The 14,122-nt window shown below is 42.1% G+C and overlaps 1 protein-coding gene across 1 annotated transcript; it reads left to right on the top strand.

Annotated features, from left to right (window-relative positions):
• Positions 1-3,417: 3,417 nt before the first annotated feature.
• Positions 3,418-13,888, top strand: LOC311029146 (myosin-6-like). The gene is made up of 38 exons (XM_084034116.1): positions 3,418-3,432; positions 3,681-3,892; positions 3,975-4,118; positions 4,211-4,367; positions 4,476-4,503; positions 4,583-4,688; positions 4,772-4,864; positions 5,070-5,133; positions 5,227-5,325; positions 5,430-5,533; positions 5,614-5,752; positions 5,873-5,991; positions 6,086-6,235; positions 6,314-6,484; positions 6,589-6,898; positions 7,009-7,076; positions 7,156-7,361; positions 7,586-7,709; positions 7,798-7,934; positions 8,034-8,289; positions 8,378-8,620; positions 9,116-9,292; positions 9,377-9,522; positions 9,610-9,700; positions 9,792-10,181; positions 10,398-10,524; positions 10,648-10,766; positions 10,851-11,047; positions 11,285-11,468; positions 11,576-11,741; positions 11,834-11,958; positions 12,048-12,356; positions 12,439-12,642; positions 12,727-13,023; positions 13,100-13,204; positions 13,297-13,392; positions 13,491-13,625; positions 13,738-13,888. The coding sequence occupies exons 2-38, from the start codon at positions 3,689-3,691 to the stop codon at positions 13,756-13,758; spliced, it is 5,811 nt and encodes a 1,936-aa protein (XP_083890242.1). The 5' UTR covers positions 3,418-3,432; positions 3,681-3,688; the 3' UTR covers positions 13,759-13,888.
• Positions 13,889-14,122: the final 234 nt, after the last annotated feature.

The raw sequence follows: 14,122 nt of genomic DNA, 5'->3' as shown, positions 1-14,122 counted from the left end.
CGTAGCTGGTTTGATCCCCGTGTTGACTGGAGCCACTTGTAAATCCAAACATCGTCCACACTCTTCAAGTGGATCTTAGCACAAGATGTTAGTTTATGTTGTCAAAAGATGGTAGTAGATTAAGTTTAGATGAGTATTTTGGTTCGAGAACTAAACCCAATTTAACAGCAGCTATTAAATCAAGGCAGCTGACTTGAGAGCTGTTGACAGGGATTACTTTGTATTATCTTGACCTGAATAGCTGATGAAATATTGTGTTAGCTTGTCTTTTAATCAGACTTGCATTTTAATCAAATGAAAAGAAAATAAAGCTTCCCCCCCAAACACACACACACACACTCACACACACACACACACACACACACACACACACACACACACACACACACACACACACACACACACACACACACACACACACACACACACACACACAATGGGTGGCAGGGACAAAGAGTGCTTTTAATTGACGTTAAAACAATTTCACAGGGTTATCTTTGTCCTCAAGGGTAAATGGAAGGAAACACTGTCCGGCCAACAAGGAGTGTGGAGTTACACTCTGAAGTGGCAGTTAGTGCCAATATATAGGGTGATGACCTGCATACTGAATAACAGCTGCAACTGTCATGATGTTCACACTAAACATTTATTGTCTTATCCTCTCAATCTTAACGCCATGGGAAAAAGAAGAAAGAAAAACACAAAAAAGATGTTTGCAAAATGCCAATTCATCTATTCAGAGACTCCAAATATTCAATTATTATTATTTTGACAAATTTACAGGGTTGGAATTGTGGGAAGAAATGTTCAGCAGCCGATTACCGAACACATCCTCTCTTTTGGTCAAACAGTGTTTTTAATGGACAGAACTGCAGAAGTCCCAGTGCAGGATGTGTCCGCTGAAGATTAATATCTGGTATGTGAGCATGAGACCAAGCCAGTAAGTGTGAGGGTGCGAGTGTCACTTTACCTTTTGATCATGCCAAAGACATTTGTAGCAGCTTTGTGAACGTCATGTGGTTATCTCTGAGCTCAAGGACAAAAAGAAGGAGACAATGGGCCATAAACACCTCTCACCGCTCTGGCTTGTTGTCAAAGTAGTTTTCGGTATTACGCTTCCAAAAAGTGTGGGGACTTGTAAGAGATTTGAAAAATAATGGTGAAAATCAATGTGGCAGTAATCCATGTTGTCCCTGTGTGTCAACTCCTTTTGGGAAACACACTTATTTGCTTTCTATGAGTTTGATGATAACACTCAGTATGATGGACATGAAGCTACAATCAGCAGGGAGCAGGGAGAGCTGTTTTGCCTTGTTTCCGGTCTTTATGTGAAGCTAAGCTAATCGTCTGCTTGCTGTAGCTTCATAACCTACAGAGATGAAACTCTCAACAAATTTCCCTGAATGTCACCACATTTTTAAACTCTTTAACACCCTATAAGCACAGGGCTATTGTGGCAAAACAAAAGTACATTTTTACAGTTTGATTAACAATTTGAGCCATCAGACTGGAGTTGAAGTTTAAGTGAGATTTTATCCAGTTACTATTATCATAGTATCCAGTTTCAAGCTTTTTTGAAGGCAATACAAAGCTCAATCATTGTCAGATGATCATCATTGTCTCAAATGATTTAATAATATATATAATAATAATATAAATTCATATATATATATCCATCCATCCATCCATTTTCTACCGCTTATCCTGTATTTAGGGTCACGGGGGGGCTGGAGCCAATCCCAGCTGTCATTGGGCGAAGGCAGGGTACACCCTGGACAGGACGCCAGTCTATCACAGGGCCATATATATATATAAATATAAATATATATATATATATATATAAATATATATAATTTATTTTTATTAATTAGTTTTGCTATTTGATAAACAAACAGAAATCAGAATGTTTCAGATACAGATTTTGCATTCATGTGCAGAAATAGAGATGACTAATAGATAATAGACAGCTCCTTAAAACATTATACAAGACATAATACTACTAAGCATCATTTATGAAATTGGCGCTAAACAGATTGTTAATGAATCCTTCAAAATAAAATGGATTTCTAATCTAATAAAGAAAATTAACACATAAACCCCAAAACAACTATGAGCCATGACATGCCTTAACCAGCTGCCTCATCCGTCTCAGTACCAACTTGAACAAAAGACCAGTAAGGAGTCTCACAGCGCACCAATATGGGTGATGACACGAAAGGACACAAGACAGCTGGGAATGACAGCCTCGGCATTGTCCTTGACATGATGAGGAATGGTACACTGGGTGTAGACAACCAACTGTCAAGACCTACAAGGTCTGAAGTTGAAAGTGTGAAGCTGTTAAAGTCAAAAGGGCTTTTGTGCTTCTTGAGGAGGTCTTCAGGTGGTCCACTCAATAAACACCTGATTTAAGGATGTCCCGCGTTAACGTGAGAGTTATTACAAGCATCGGCATGTTGCCACTTATAATGTGTACATGGGGGACTTGATAAGTGTTCCTTATGACCTGTATTTATTTACAGTATGGCCACTGAGGCCTTTGGAAGCAGGCAGCTGTCCAACCTTTGTTATAAATGGAGGGTGGTTGGCTGATGTCCACTGGGATGGAAACAAGGGCCAGCAGACGGAATCCAAGTCAAACATTCACAAGTTTATCTTTGTCCTCCATGATAATAGAAGACAGACAATAGCTTGTAGACAATGATAGTGTCAGACCGACATGTGCAATAGTCTTTAGTTTAAAAAAGTATAATGAAAATGTTTAAAAAGTATAATGAAACTCAGACTTTTATGTAATTAATATCCTCTGTTTATTCCTTTTTAAATGCATCAGTAATCACTTTTGACCAGATGCATTGATTACATTATGTGTCACAATTACCCAGGTGAAATTAATTCATGCATAACATTTGCTTAGCACAATAAAATACAAGACATTTGCAAATGATTCAAACTGTATGGGTGTCCCTATATAATGATTATAACATCAACTTCATATATCAGCTAAAATATGTTTTATCTTTTAGAATTAGTAAACTTCTCAGTGAATTGAAGGACACAACGAAAATAGAAGCAGATCCAAGACCGGCTCATCAGTTTCAATTCACTGGCCAATGGTTGCATGAGTTATTGTTGTCCACACCTGTATCTCCAAATACAGATCTTACTTTTTTTGATCAGCGTCCTTTGTTTTCTTGCTCTCCACTAATAGGTTGGCTGGGTGTCAGAGCTCTGCCTCCTGGATGGATATAAAGAGGGGTTCACAAAGAGGAGGCAGGACGGGGACACAGCATCTGCACGTAAGTAGACACACATTTCACACAAGACTTCTATTCACCATCACATTAGGCGTTGAAAATTACTCTTTTGTTGTTTCTTTCTAGACACACAGCACCTAATCAATTAAGGGAGAGAGAGAGAGAGAAGAAACTGGTAAATAGCTGCATGCTGTTTGTTTTCAAAATAAAATCAACGTATAAAAATGAATACACTCAAACTAACATTATTTTGTCTGCTGGTAGTTTCTGAAGCATTTCTTTGAATTATATGCAAATAGAAATAAACACAGCTGATATTGTTGTTTATCATAGATCATATGTAATGGCAAATACTAAACCATAGAATTGCTACTTCAGGGACCATGTAATCAAAATTCTTCAAACCATGTTCTTGGTTCGCAGCTTTCAAGATGTCAGGCGACGCCCTCATGGCGGAGTTTGGTCCCGCCGCTTCCTTCCTGAGAAAGTCAGATAAGGAGCGTCTGGAGGCCCAGACTCGAATCTTTGACATAAAGAGGGAGTGTTTTGTGCCCGACCCTGAGGTGGAGTACGTTAAAGCCAAAGTCACCAGCAGAGAGGGCAACAAAGCCACTGTTGAAACTGAGTTTGGAAAAGTATGTCTGATATTTACTGTGACTGTATCCTTTAAATGACAACAGATTGAACTGAGATATGCTCTACGGTAAATCTTTGCAGACTGTAACCCATAAGGAGGAAGATATCCACCCTCAGAACCCGCCAAAGTTCGATAAAATTGAGGACATGGCGATGTTCACCTTCCTCCATGAACCTGCTGTGCTGTTTAACCTCAAAGAGCGCTACGCAGCGTGGATGATCTATGTGAGTAGTGAACACAGATGTGCTGTTCTTCCCACTGCGTGAAATCTTCAGTCCAAGAAAGAAAGACGTTCTTCATGTGTCTTTGTCCGCAGACCTACTCAGGGCTGTTCTGTGTGACCGTCAACCCCTACAAGTGGCTGCCAGTGTACGATCAGGCAGTGGTCAATGCATACAGAGGAAAGAAGAGGACAGAAGCTCCTCCTCACATCTACTCCATCTCTGACAACGCCTATCAGTACATGCTAGCAGGTATCTGCAGCTCTTTCCTCTCACCTCCGATGTAGCACTTTGTTACAACATCTCTCTGACAACATCCAAACATTTATAGATAACAGAATATTGTCTAAAATCTTGCAGACAGAGAAAACCAGTCTGTCCTTATCACGTAAGTAATTCTTAAACGTCTCATCTGATTATGTTTCATCTTCATGACTTGTTCAGTTCACATTTGCTTTCATCCATAGTGGAGAATCTGGTGCAGGAAAGACTGTGAACACCAAGAGAGTCATCCAGTACTTTGCCAGCATCGCAGCCGCTACTGGCAAGAAGGATGCTGCTCAGGAGAAAAAGGTTGGTTTAATGTTATGATACAAAAATACAATGAGCATAAATTAAGTTTTCTGTCCTAAATTTTGCATCTATTGAATCTTTAGGGTACCCTAGAGGATCAAATCATCCAGGCCAACCCTGCTCTGGAGGCATTTGGGAATGCAAAGACCATCAGAAATGACAACTCTTCCAGATTTGTGAGCTTTCTTATTACTCATTTTTATTAAACAGGTGCTGCTATTGAGCCTAACAAACCGAGATTTCCTCCCTGTTGATGCTTTAATCTCAGACCAGCTCACAGTTACAAAATTCCAGAGTAGTAAAACGAAATCTGTGACTTTTTCTTTAAGTCACATTTTTTTTATTGGTTCGATCTTAATGTACTTTTCTCCCCTCTCACAGGGTAAATTCATCCGAATCCACTTTGGTGTGAGTGGAAAGTTGTCTTCTGCTGACATTGAGACATGTAAGCAGAGTGTGACGAGGACATTTCCATTGTGCCGTTCAATCACCTGGGAGAATGTGAACTATTAACACCCCTCATTGTCACTTTTGTCAGATCTGCTGGAAAAATCCCGTGTCACTTATCAGCTCAAGGCAGAGAGAGACTACCACATCTTCTATCAGATTCTGTCCCAAAAGAAACCAGAGCTGCTGGGTGAGCACAGGATGAAATATAGAAGAGAGTTGAACTTAAAGAAACGTCTCACACACACACACACACACACACACACTTTGACTGAAATGATGTTTCTTTGACAGATATGCTGCTGATCACCAACAACCCCTTTGACTACGCCTTCATTTCCCAAGGAGAGACAACTGTAGCCTCCATTGATGATGCAGACGAGCTGATAGCCACTGATGTAAGTGAAACAGAAGGCTTGTTAAAAACTCCAACATGAAGTTTTACAACTAACTCAAATGCTTTTTTTTGTTGTTTTAGGAAGCTTTCGACGTCCTGGGTTTCACTCAAGAGGAGAAGAACGGCATCTACAAGATGATTGGTGCCATCATGCATTACGGAAACATGAAGTTCAAACAGAAGCAGAGGGAAGAGCAAGCAGAGTCTGACGGCACAGAGGGTAAAGGATCATCTACAGCTTACTTTCATTCTCGTAAACAAGAGTAGAACTGCCACCCTTTCATGACTTTTGACAAAGAACAATCTAGTAAAGTCTTCTCTTGAACAAAATCCATTACAGATACAGACAAAGTTGCGTATTTGATGGGTTTGAACTCTGCTGACCTCATCAAGGGCCTGTGTCACCCAAGAGTGAAAGTAGGAAACGAGTGGGTTACCAAAGGTCAAAATGTGCAGCAGGTGAGTTGAAAGTGGGCGCCACTGAAAAATTTCTGGGCTTGCAGAAAAACGCAAGTTAAAAAGTTTATGTTAACGATATTATGCAATTATCTAGGTGAACTACTCCATTGGTGCGCTGGCCAAGTCAGTGTACGAGAAAATGTTTTTGTGGATGGTGGTGAGAATCAACCACTCCCTGGAAACCAAGCAACCTCGCCAGTACTTCATCGGTGTGCTGGACATTGCTGGATTTGAGATCTTTGACGTGAGTAAAGGTTTTAGACTTGAGACTTGAGTATAAAATATACTTTCTCTAACTTCTCTCACTGAATGCTCTTCCCAGTTCAACACATTTGAGCAACTGTGCATCAACTACACAAATGAGAAGCTGCAGCAGTTCTTCAACCACCACATGTTTGTGCTGGAACAAGAAGAGTACAAAAAAGAGGGCATTGTGTGGGAGTTCATTGACTTTGGAATGGACTTGGCGGCCTGCATTGAGCTCATTGAGAAGGTTGGTGCAGAGTTAAATTGGATTTCAGAATTCAAATAACAAACCTAAGCAATTATTTGTCACAAGATTACAAGCAATTCATTGTAATCAATTCCTTCCTTCAGCCCATGGGAATCATGTCCATCCTTGAAGAGGAGTGCATGTTCCCCAAAGCCAGCGATGCAACATTTAAAGCCAAACTGTATGACAATCATCTGGGCAAAAGTCCCAACTTCCAGAAGCCCAGGGTAGTTAAGGGGAAACCAGAGGCTCATTTCTCCCTGGTTCACTATGCTGGTACTGTTGATTACAATATCGGTAACTGGCTGGTGAAGAACAAGGACCCACTGAATGAGACTGTGGTCGGACTGTTTCAAAAGTCAAACCTGAAGTTACTGGGTGTCCTGTTTGCCGGGTATGCTGGTGCAGATTCAGGTAAGGGATCTTTGACCACCCCGATTATTCACCTGAGAATTACGTTGAATATTGACAAGGAAGAAAATGACAATTACACTTAAATATCTGCAACTTCCATTTGAAACAAGATGCTGGGGGAAAGAAGGGAGGAAAGAAGAAAGGTTCCTCCTTCCAGACTGTATCTGCACTGCACAGGGTAAAATACGTCAAAGATTTGGTGTAAGTCCTAAATTTGCTATATGGGACCTATTCATATTTATTGTCTTTAATTACAGGAGAACTTGAACAAACTGATGACCAATCTCAGGTCAACACACCCGCACTTTGTACGCTGCCTCATCCCCAATGAGACCAAGACTCCCGGGGCGATGGAAAATCCTCTGGTCATGCATCAGCTGCGCTGTAACGGTGTGCTGGAAGGTATCAGAATCTGTAGGAAGGGATTCCCAAATCGGATCCAGTATGGAGACTTCAAACAAAGGCAAGAAAAACAAAGTTTATTTGCTCTTTCACAAATCTTGCAATGCTCTGTTCCAGTCCCTGTGTCCGCCAGACCCCAGAAGAAGGCTGGGCATGCCGTAAACCAACCAGATTAGGAACATGATCTTGAGTGGTTCAGCTTGTGATATGTACTCTATTTGTTGTTGTAATTTACTTTCAAATTCATTCAATGATCATGATGACGTTATGGTTGTACCATTTCAGATATCGCATCCTAAACCCTAATGCTATCCCCGAGGGACAGTTCATTGACAATAAGAAAGGAGCAGAAAAGCTTTTGGGCTCTTTGGATATTGACCACGAGCAGTATAAACTGGGACACACAAAGGTTGGTTATGTTTACAAAGTGGAGGGTTGAAGGCTGGGTAAAAATAATTGTGCCAGGAAGGCACATGATGAAAAACTGTCAATTTCAGGTGTTCTTCAAAGCTGGTCTGCTTGGTACCCTTGAGGAGATGAGAGACGATCGTCTCTCTCTCATCATCACAGGAATTCAAGCGAGATCTAGAGGAGTACTCGCCAGAATTGAGTTCCAGAAAATTGTTGAGCGCAGGTTGGTGCTTCACATTTAACATTTGCTGAAAAAAACAAAAAGGAAAAGGCAAGACAAGGTACAGAAAAATGTATTCAAAGTTACTGATTTTGTCAACAGGGATTCCTTACTGGTGATCCAGTGGAACGTGCGAGCTTTCATGGGGGTCAAGAATTGGCCCTGGATGAAGATGTACTTCAAGATCAAACCTCTGCTGAAATCAGCTGAGACTGAGAAGGAGATGGCAAACATGAAGGAGGAGTTTTTGAAGCTCAAAGAGGCTTTTGCTAAATCTGAGGCCCGCAGAAAAGAACTGGAGGAAAAAATGGTCACCCTTCTCCAAGAGAAGAACGACCTGCAGCTCCACATTCAATCTGTAAGAGCAGCCATTCTGTTTACCTGACACAGCAATTTACTTACAAAAAAATGTGATGATTAACTTTTGTCAAATCTACTGTTTGCAGGAACAAGACAATCTTTCAGATGCTGAGGAGCGCTGTGAGGGTCTGATCAAGAGTAAGATCCAGCTGGAGGCCAAAGCCAAAGAGCTGACAGAGAGATTGGAAGATGAAGAAGAGATGAATTCAGAATTGACTGCAAAGAAGAGAAAGCTGGAGGATGAGTGTTCAGAACTCAAGAAGGACATTGATGATCTGGAGCTGACTCTGGCTAAAGTGGAAAAGGAAAAGCATGCCACAGAGAACAAGGTGCAGCAGATGGTTTCAAAGTTTCACAAGCAGCTTTATTTGAGAAATGAAAGACGATAGTCCAGGGATTATGAGGGAGCAGGGTCAGCAGAGACGGCTCAGCTGTTGCCTGGGAAGCAGACTCGCAAGGCACTAGGCAAGGCAGGAAAAAAACAAGATTAAAGAGTTCTGGCAAGCACAAGGATTAAACTAACTGACACTAGAGTAACTGGCCATAGCATTCGTATCATGTTGGCAAACTGAACAATTTGGCGAATACTTTAGGAGCTGTATGAGTGGACTACACTCATGGTTTCACTTTCAACCACAGGAGGCAACTGTTTTCAGCAAAAAGGCTGTTGTTCAGAGTGTGGAAGGTTGCAAATTCCATTATAGGCTATACCTGCCCACACAAGTGGATACAATCAGTAAATAAAGAAGAGCTATTGTAGGTTTCAAGACCAGTTACGAATGAAGATTGTTTCTATATTCCTGATCTGCAATCTCTTTTTTAAGGTTAAAAACCTGACTGAAGAGATGGCAGCTTTGGATGAAATCATTGCTAAGTTGACCAAAGAGAAGAAAGCTCTTCAAGAGGCTCATCAGCAAACACTGGATGACCTGCAGACTGAGGAGGACAAAGTCAACTGTCTGACCAAGGCCAAAACCAAGCTGGAGCAGCAAGTCGATGATGTGAGTACAATGGTATTTGTGACTAAATCTCAAGTTCTGGAGGCACAGTTCATGCAGCAATGTAAGAAATGGTTTGTGTGATAGCTTGAAGGATCGTTGGAGCAAGAGAAGAAAGTGAGAATGGATCTGGAAAGAGCCAAGAGAAAATTGGAAGGGGATTTAAAGTTAACCCAAGAAAATTTGATGGACCTGGAGAATGACAAGCAGCAGCTGGAGGAAAAACTCAAAAAGTAAAACTTCTTATACAACCAAAACACAATGGACATTGCGCAACAACAGTTGATTACTAATGTGGATCATTATTTCATCAAATGTAGGAAAGACTTTGAAATCAGCCAGCAGCTAAGTAAGATTGAGGATGAACAGGCCATGAGTGCTCAACTCCAGAAGAAACTGAAGGAGTTGCAGGTAACAGCACAAACAGGTTCTATCTGTTGGGCTATCATCTCTTCATCATGTTTATAATTTGAATGACAATCATCTGATGAATTTCATGAAGGCTCGCATTGAAGAGCTAGAGGAAGAGCTGGAGGCAGAGCGAGCTGCCCGGGCCAAGGTGGAGAAACAGAGGGCTGACTTGGCCAGAGAGCTGGAGGAGATCAGCGAGAGGCTGGAGGAGGCCGGAGGAGCCACCTCCGCCCAGATTGAGATGAACAAGAAGAGGGAGGCTGAGTATCAGAAAATGCGCAGGGACCTTGAAGAGGCCACGCTACAGCATGAAGCCACCGCCGCTGCACTCAGAAAGAAGAACGCGGACAGCGTGGCTGACCTGGGAGAGCAGATTGACAACTTGCAAAGGGTCAAGCAGAAGCTGGAGAAAGAAAAGAGCGAGCTCAGACTGGAGCTGGATGATGTGGTGTCCAACATGGAGACGGTTGCCAAAATGAAAGTAGGTTTAATGAACACATTCTTTCACATTTCATGAAATATGCTGAATTGGCGTTCTTACAGTTGAGTTTGAAAAGAAAAATGCTACCACTTATGTGTGCAGTAATTATAAACCTAGGAGCTTCTTCTATTTCTTGAAGACAGAAAATACTAATACGTAATTCTTGGATTTTATACATGTTATGACTGTATATTAATCATTAATAATTTTACTTAGACCAACATGGAGAAAATGTGTCGCACTCTGGAGGATCAAATGACGGAATACAAGACAAAATCGGAGGAAGGCCAGCGGGCCATCAATGACTTCATAATGCAAAAAGCAAAGCTTCAAACAGAAAATGGTAATCGGTTTAAGTGGCGTTTTTTCCTGTCTCTAATGCATGACTACTAGCAATGCACCCCAGAAGATTAGTACATGCAGTATGACATTGCAACTTGTTGTACAAACTTATTTTATTTTACAGGTGAGTTTGCCAGGCAGCTGGATGAGAAGAACTCTTTGATCTCTCAGCTGACCAGAGGGAAGCAGTCTTACACTCAGCAGATTGAAGACCTCAAGAGACAACTCGAGGAGGAAGTTAAGGTACAGTAGTTCTTTAAGAGCTAATGCTTTTAAAATACGGAGCCCAGCATCCACAGGAAAAATGACTTGTTTCTTTATCAAAAGGCCAAGAATGCACTTGCCCATGCAGTGCAGTCCTCTCGCCATGACTGCGATTTGTTGCGGGAGCAGTTTGAGGAGGAGCAGGAGGCCAAAGCTGAGCTTCAACGCAGCATGTCCAAGGCAAACTCTGAGGTGGCTCAGTGGAGAACCAAGTACGAAACTGATGCCATCCAGAGAACAGAGGAGCTGGAAGAGGCAAAGTAAGGATTCGTCAACCCAGCTTCCTAAAATGTACCATAATGAAACGTTTTTGTCATTATGTATGTAACGAGTAGAAATATCCAAAACGGACGCTAGAAGGGTAGGAAAAGGGTCATAGTCTGAAGCTCAGGACCACTGAACAAGCGTTGGTATTCGACGAGTTGGGAGTGAGAATTTGTTGATATCCCCATTTTATCTGTAAGGTGATGAGTTGATACTTTTATTTTTGCTATTAGGAAAAAGCTAGCTCAGCGCTTGCAGGATGCAGAAGAAGCTGTTGAAGCTGCAAATGCTAAAGGTTCCTCCCTGGAGAAAACCAAACACAGGCTTCAGGGTGAGATTGAGGATCTCATGGTGGATGTGGAGAGATCTAATGCTGCTGCTGCAGCTCTGGACAAGAAACAAAGAAACTTTGACAAGGTACTTACATATTAAAAAGACAAAGACTCATTCCAGTTAGGTATACTGTAGAACAGAATAATGTTCTGAATGTATAACTCGAGTGTGTGTATAATTAACTGAAATAGGTCTTGGCTGAGTGGAAGCAGAAATATGAGGAGTCCCAGACAGAGCTCGAAAGTTCCCAGAAAGAGGCTCGTTCCCTCAGCACGGAGATCTTCAAACTGAAGAACTCCTATGAGGAATCTCTGGATCACCTGGAGACCATGAAACGAGAAAACAAGAATCTTCAAGGTAGGAAGATTAAAACATGATTCCACATTTAAACACTGAATACAGAGGGAAGATCGTGTCAATATTAAAATGAATGAATATGTACAAAACAGAGGAAATATCTGACTTGACGGAGCAGCTTGGTGAGGGAGGAAAGAGCATCCACGAGCTGGAGAAGATCCGTAAACAGCTGGAACAGGAGAAGGCCGAGATACAATCTGCTCTGGAGGAAGCTGAGGTGAGCAATGTTAATGCTGTCTGATGTACGTGCCTGTAATTAACTTTCTGATGCTTAAAAGATAAACTGGTATTTGCTGTTTTTAACAGGGTTCCCTCGAGCATGAAGAGAGTAAGATCCTCCGAGCACAGCTCGAGTTCAACCAGGTGAAAGCTGACATTGAGCGGAAGCTGACGGAGAAAGATGAGGAGATGGAGCAGGCCAAGCGTAACCATCAGAGAGTGGTGGACACTCTGCAAAGCTCCCTGGAGGCTGAGACACGCAGCAGAAATGAGGCTCTCAGGGTGAAAAAGAAAATGGAGGGAGACCTCAATGAGATGGAGATCCAGCTGAGTTTGGCCAACAGACAGGCAGCCGAGGCTCTGAAGCAGCTCAAGGGAGTTCATGCTCACCTGAAGGTCCGATAGAGCATATGCATGTTTCCTCTCTTCTTTTCATGAATGAAAGGATTTTAAGATTTCCAAACATCTCTCTGAATAGGATGCACAGCTGCAGCTGGATGATGCTCTCCGTGGCAATGATGATCTTAAGGAGAACATCACCATTGTGGAGAGACGTAACAACCTGCTGCAGGCTGAACTCGACGAGCTGAGGTCTGTGGTGGAGCAGACTGAGAGATGTCGTAAACTGGCTGAGCAGGAGCTGCTGGACGTCACTGAGCGGGTTCAGCTGCTGCACTCTCAGGTCTGTTAAATCATTATGTCATGGTATTTCAGTATATTAACGTTGAATGCTATATATAAGTGACCAGTATAAAATTCTGTGCAGAACACCAGCCTGCTGAACCAGAAGAAGAAGCTGGAGAATGACACAGCTCAGCTTCAGAACGAGGTGGAAGAGGCGGTGCAGGAGTGCAGAAATGCTGAGGAGAAGGCGAAGAAGGCCATTACTGATGCTGCCATGATGGCAGAGGAGCTAAAGAAGGAACAGGACACCAGCGCCCACTTGGAGCGCATGAAGAAAAACATGGAACAAACCATCAAAGACCTGCAGCACCGCCTGGATGAGGCAGAGCAAATAGCCATGAAAGGTGGCAAGAAGCAGATCCAGAAGCTGGAGGCCAGGGTGAGTATTTCTAACTTCCCCATGGTGCCTTGCAATACAATACAATGTATCTCCATTCATATCTGTTCATTTCAAGGTGAGAGAGTTGGAAAACGAGGTGGATATGGAGCAAAAGAGGAGCAGTGACGCAGTGAAAGGTATCCGCAAGTACGAGAGGCGCATCAAGGAGCTCACCTACCAGGTACATGCTACAATGACCCTGTGACAGACATTCACCGAAAAATCAGAGCTTATGCTTTAACAAACTTAATGTCTTGTGGACTCATTTAACAGACGGAGGAGGACAAAAAGAATCTGAGCCGTCTGCAGGACCTGGTGGATAAGCTGCAACTGAAAGTTAAATCCTACAAACGAACTGCAGAGGAGGCTGTAAGCAAAAATACTGCACCTTCATTTCGTGAAATGTGGTTTATTTGTCTCTCTATGAGCCGGCTCAATGCCAATTTTCCACCTTCTTGATTCATTAGGAGGAACAGTCCAATGCAAATCTGGGCAAGTTGCGCAAGTTGCAGCATGAATTTGAGGAAGCAGAGGAGAGGGCCGACATTGCAGAGTCTCAGGTCAACAAGCTGAGAGTAAAGAGCCGTGACATCGGTGCTAAGGTAAACAAGCATTAAGAGTAATGCAACTTTTAATTAATAACTTCCTTGGAATCATGCAATGCAGAATAAGTACCTTTTAATGATTTGTATCTAACACTTTTCCTTCGTACAGAAAGCACATGATGAAGAGTGAAGCCTCCAGCGGGTTCCCCTAAGCATATACAGTAATTGTATTGTAGTGTTTTAGTTTCTTAATTCTCCATGCAACATGAGAGGAATAAAGAATGCCTGAATGCACCACTGTGTTCATGTTCCCCTTATTTGAAAACTTAAATGAAATGACTTGTGAACTACACTACAAAGACAAAAAGGAGAAAGTAGGTGGTGGATCTGTGAGTTGGCATCTGTAATAAAAACTTGTGCAGCAACAGTATCCAAACCGTGAGTTGTTTTTCATATTACGACATGAAAAAAGCCATTGCTCTCTGTCTTTGCTCAAAGCAGCTGCAAGCGGTTGAGACCACTGATGACACTTATTAAGCTGCATACATTGGTAA

The sequence above is a fragment of the Eutrigla gurnardus genome (assembly GCF_963514095.1).
Source record: "Eutrigla gurnardus genome assembly, chromosome: 18".
Lineage (NCBI taxonomy): Eukaryota > Metazoa > Chordata > Actinopteri > Perciformes > Triglidae > Eutrigla > Eutrigla gurnardus.
This window is presented reverse-complemented; position numbering and strand designations above follow the sequence as displayed.

Bases quoted from the DNA above. Each gene is read 5' to 3' on its own strand.
- LOC311029146 (XM_084034116.1), top strand. From the start codon at position 3,689: ATGTCAGGCGACGCCCTCATGGCGGAGTTTGGTCCCGCCGCTTCCTTC. The intron at 4,689-4,771 runs GTTGGTTTAATG...TTGAATCTTTAG, and splicing joins ATGCTGCTCAGGAGAAAAAG to GGTACCCTAGAGGATCAAAT. The intron at 9,293-9,376 runs GTGAGTACAATG...TTTGTGTGATAG, and splicing joins TGGAGCAGCAAGTCGATGAT to CTTGAAGGATCGTTGGAGCA.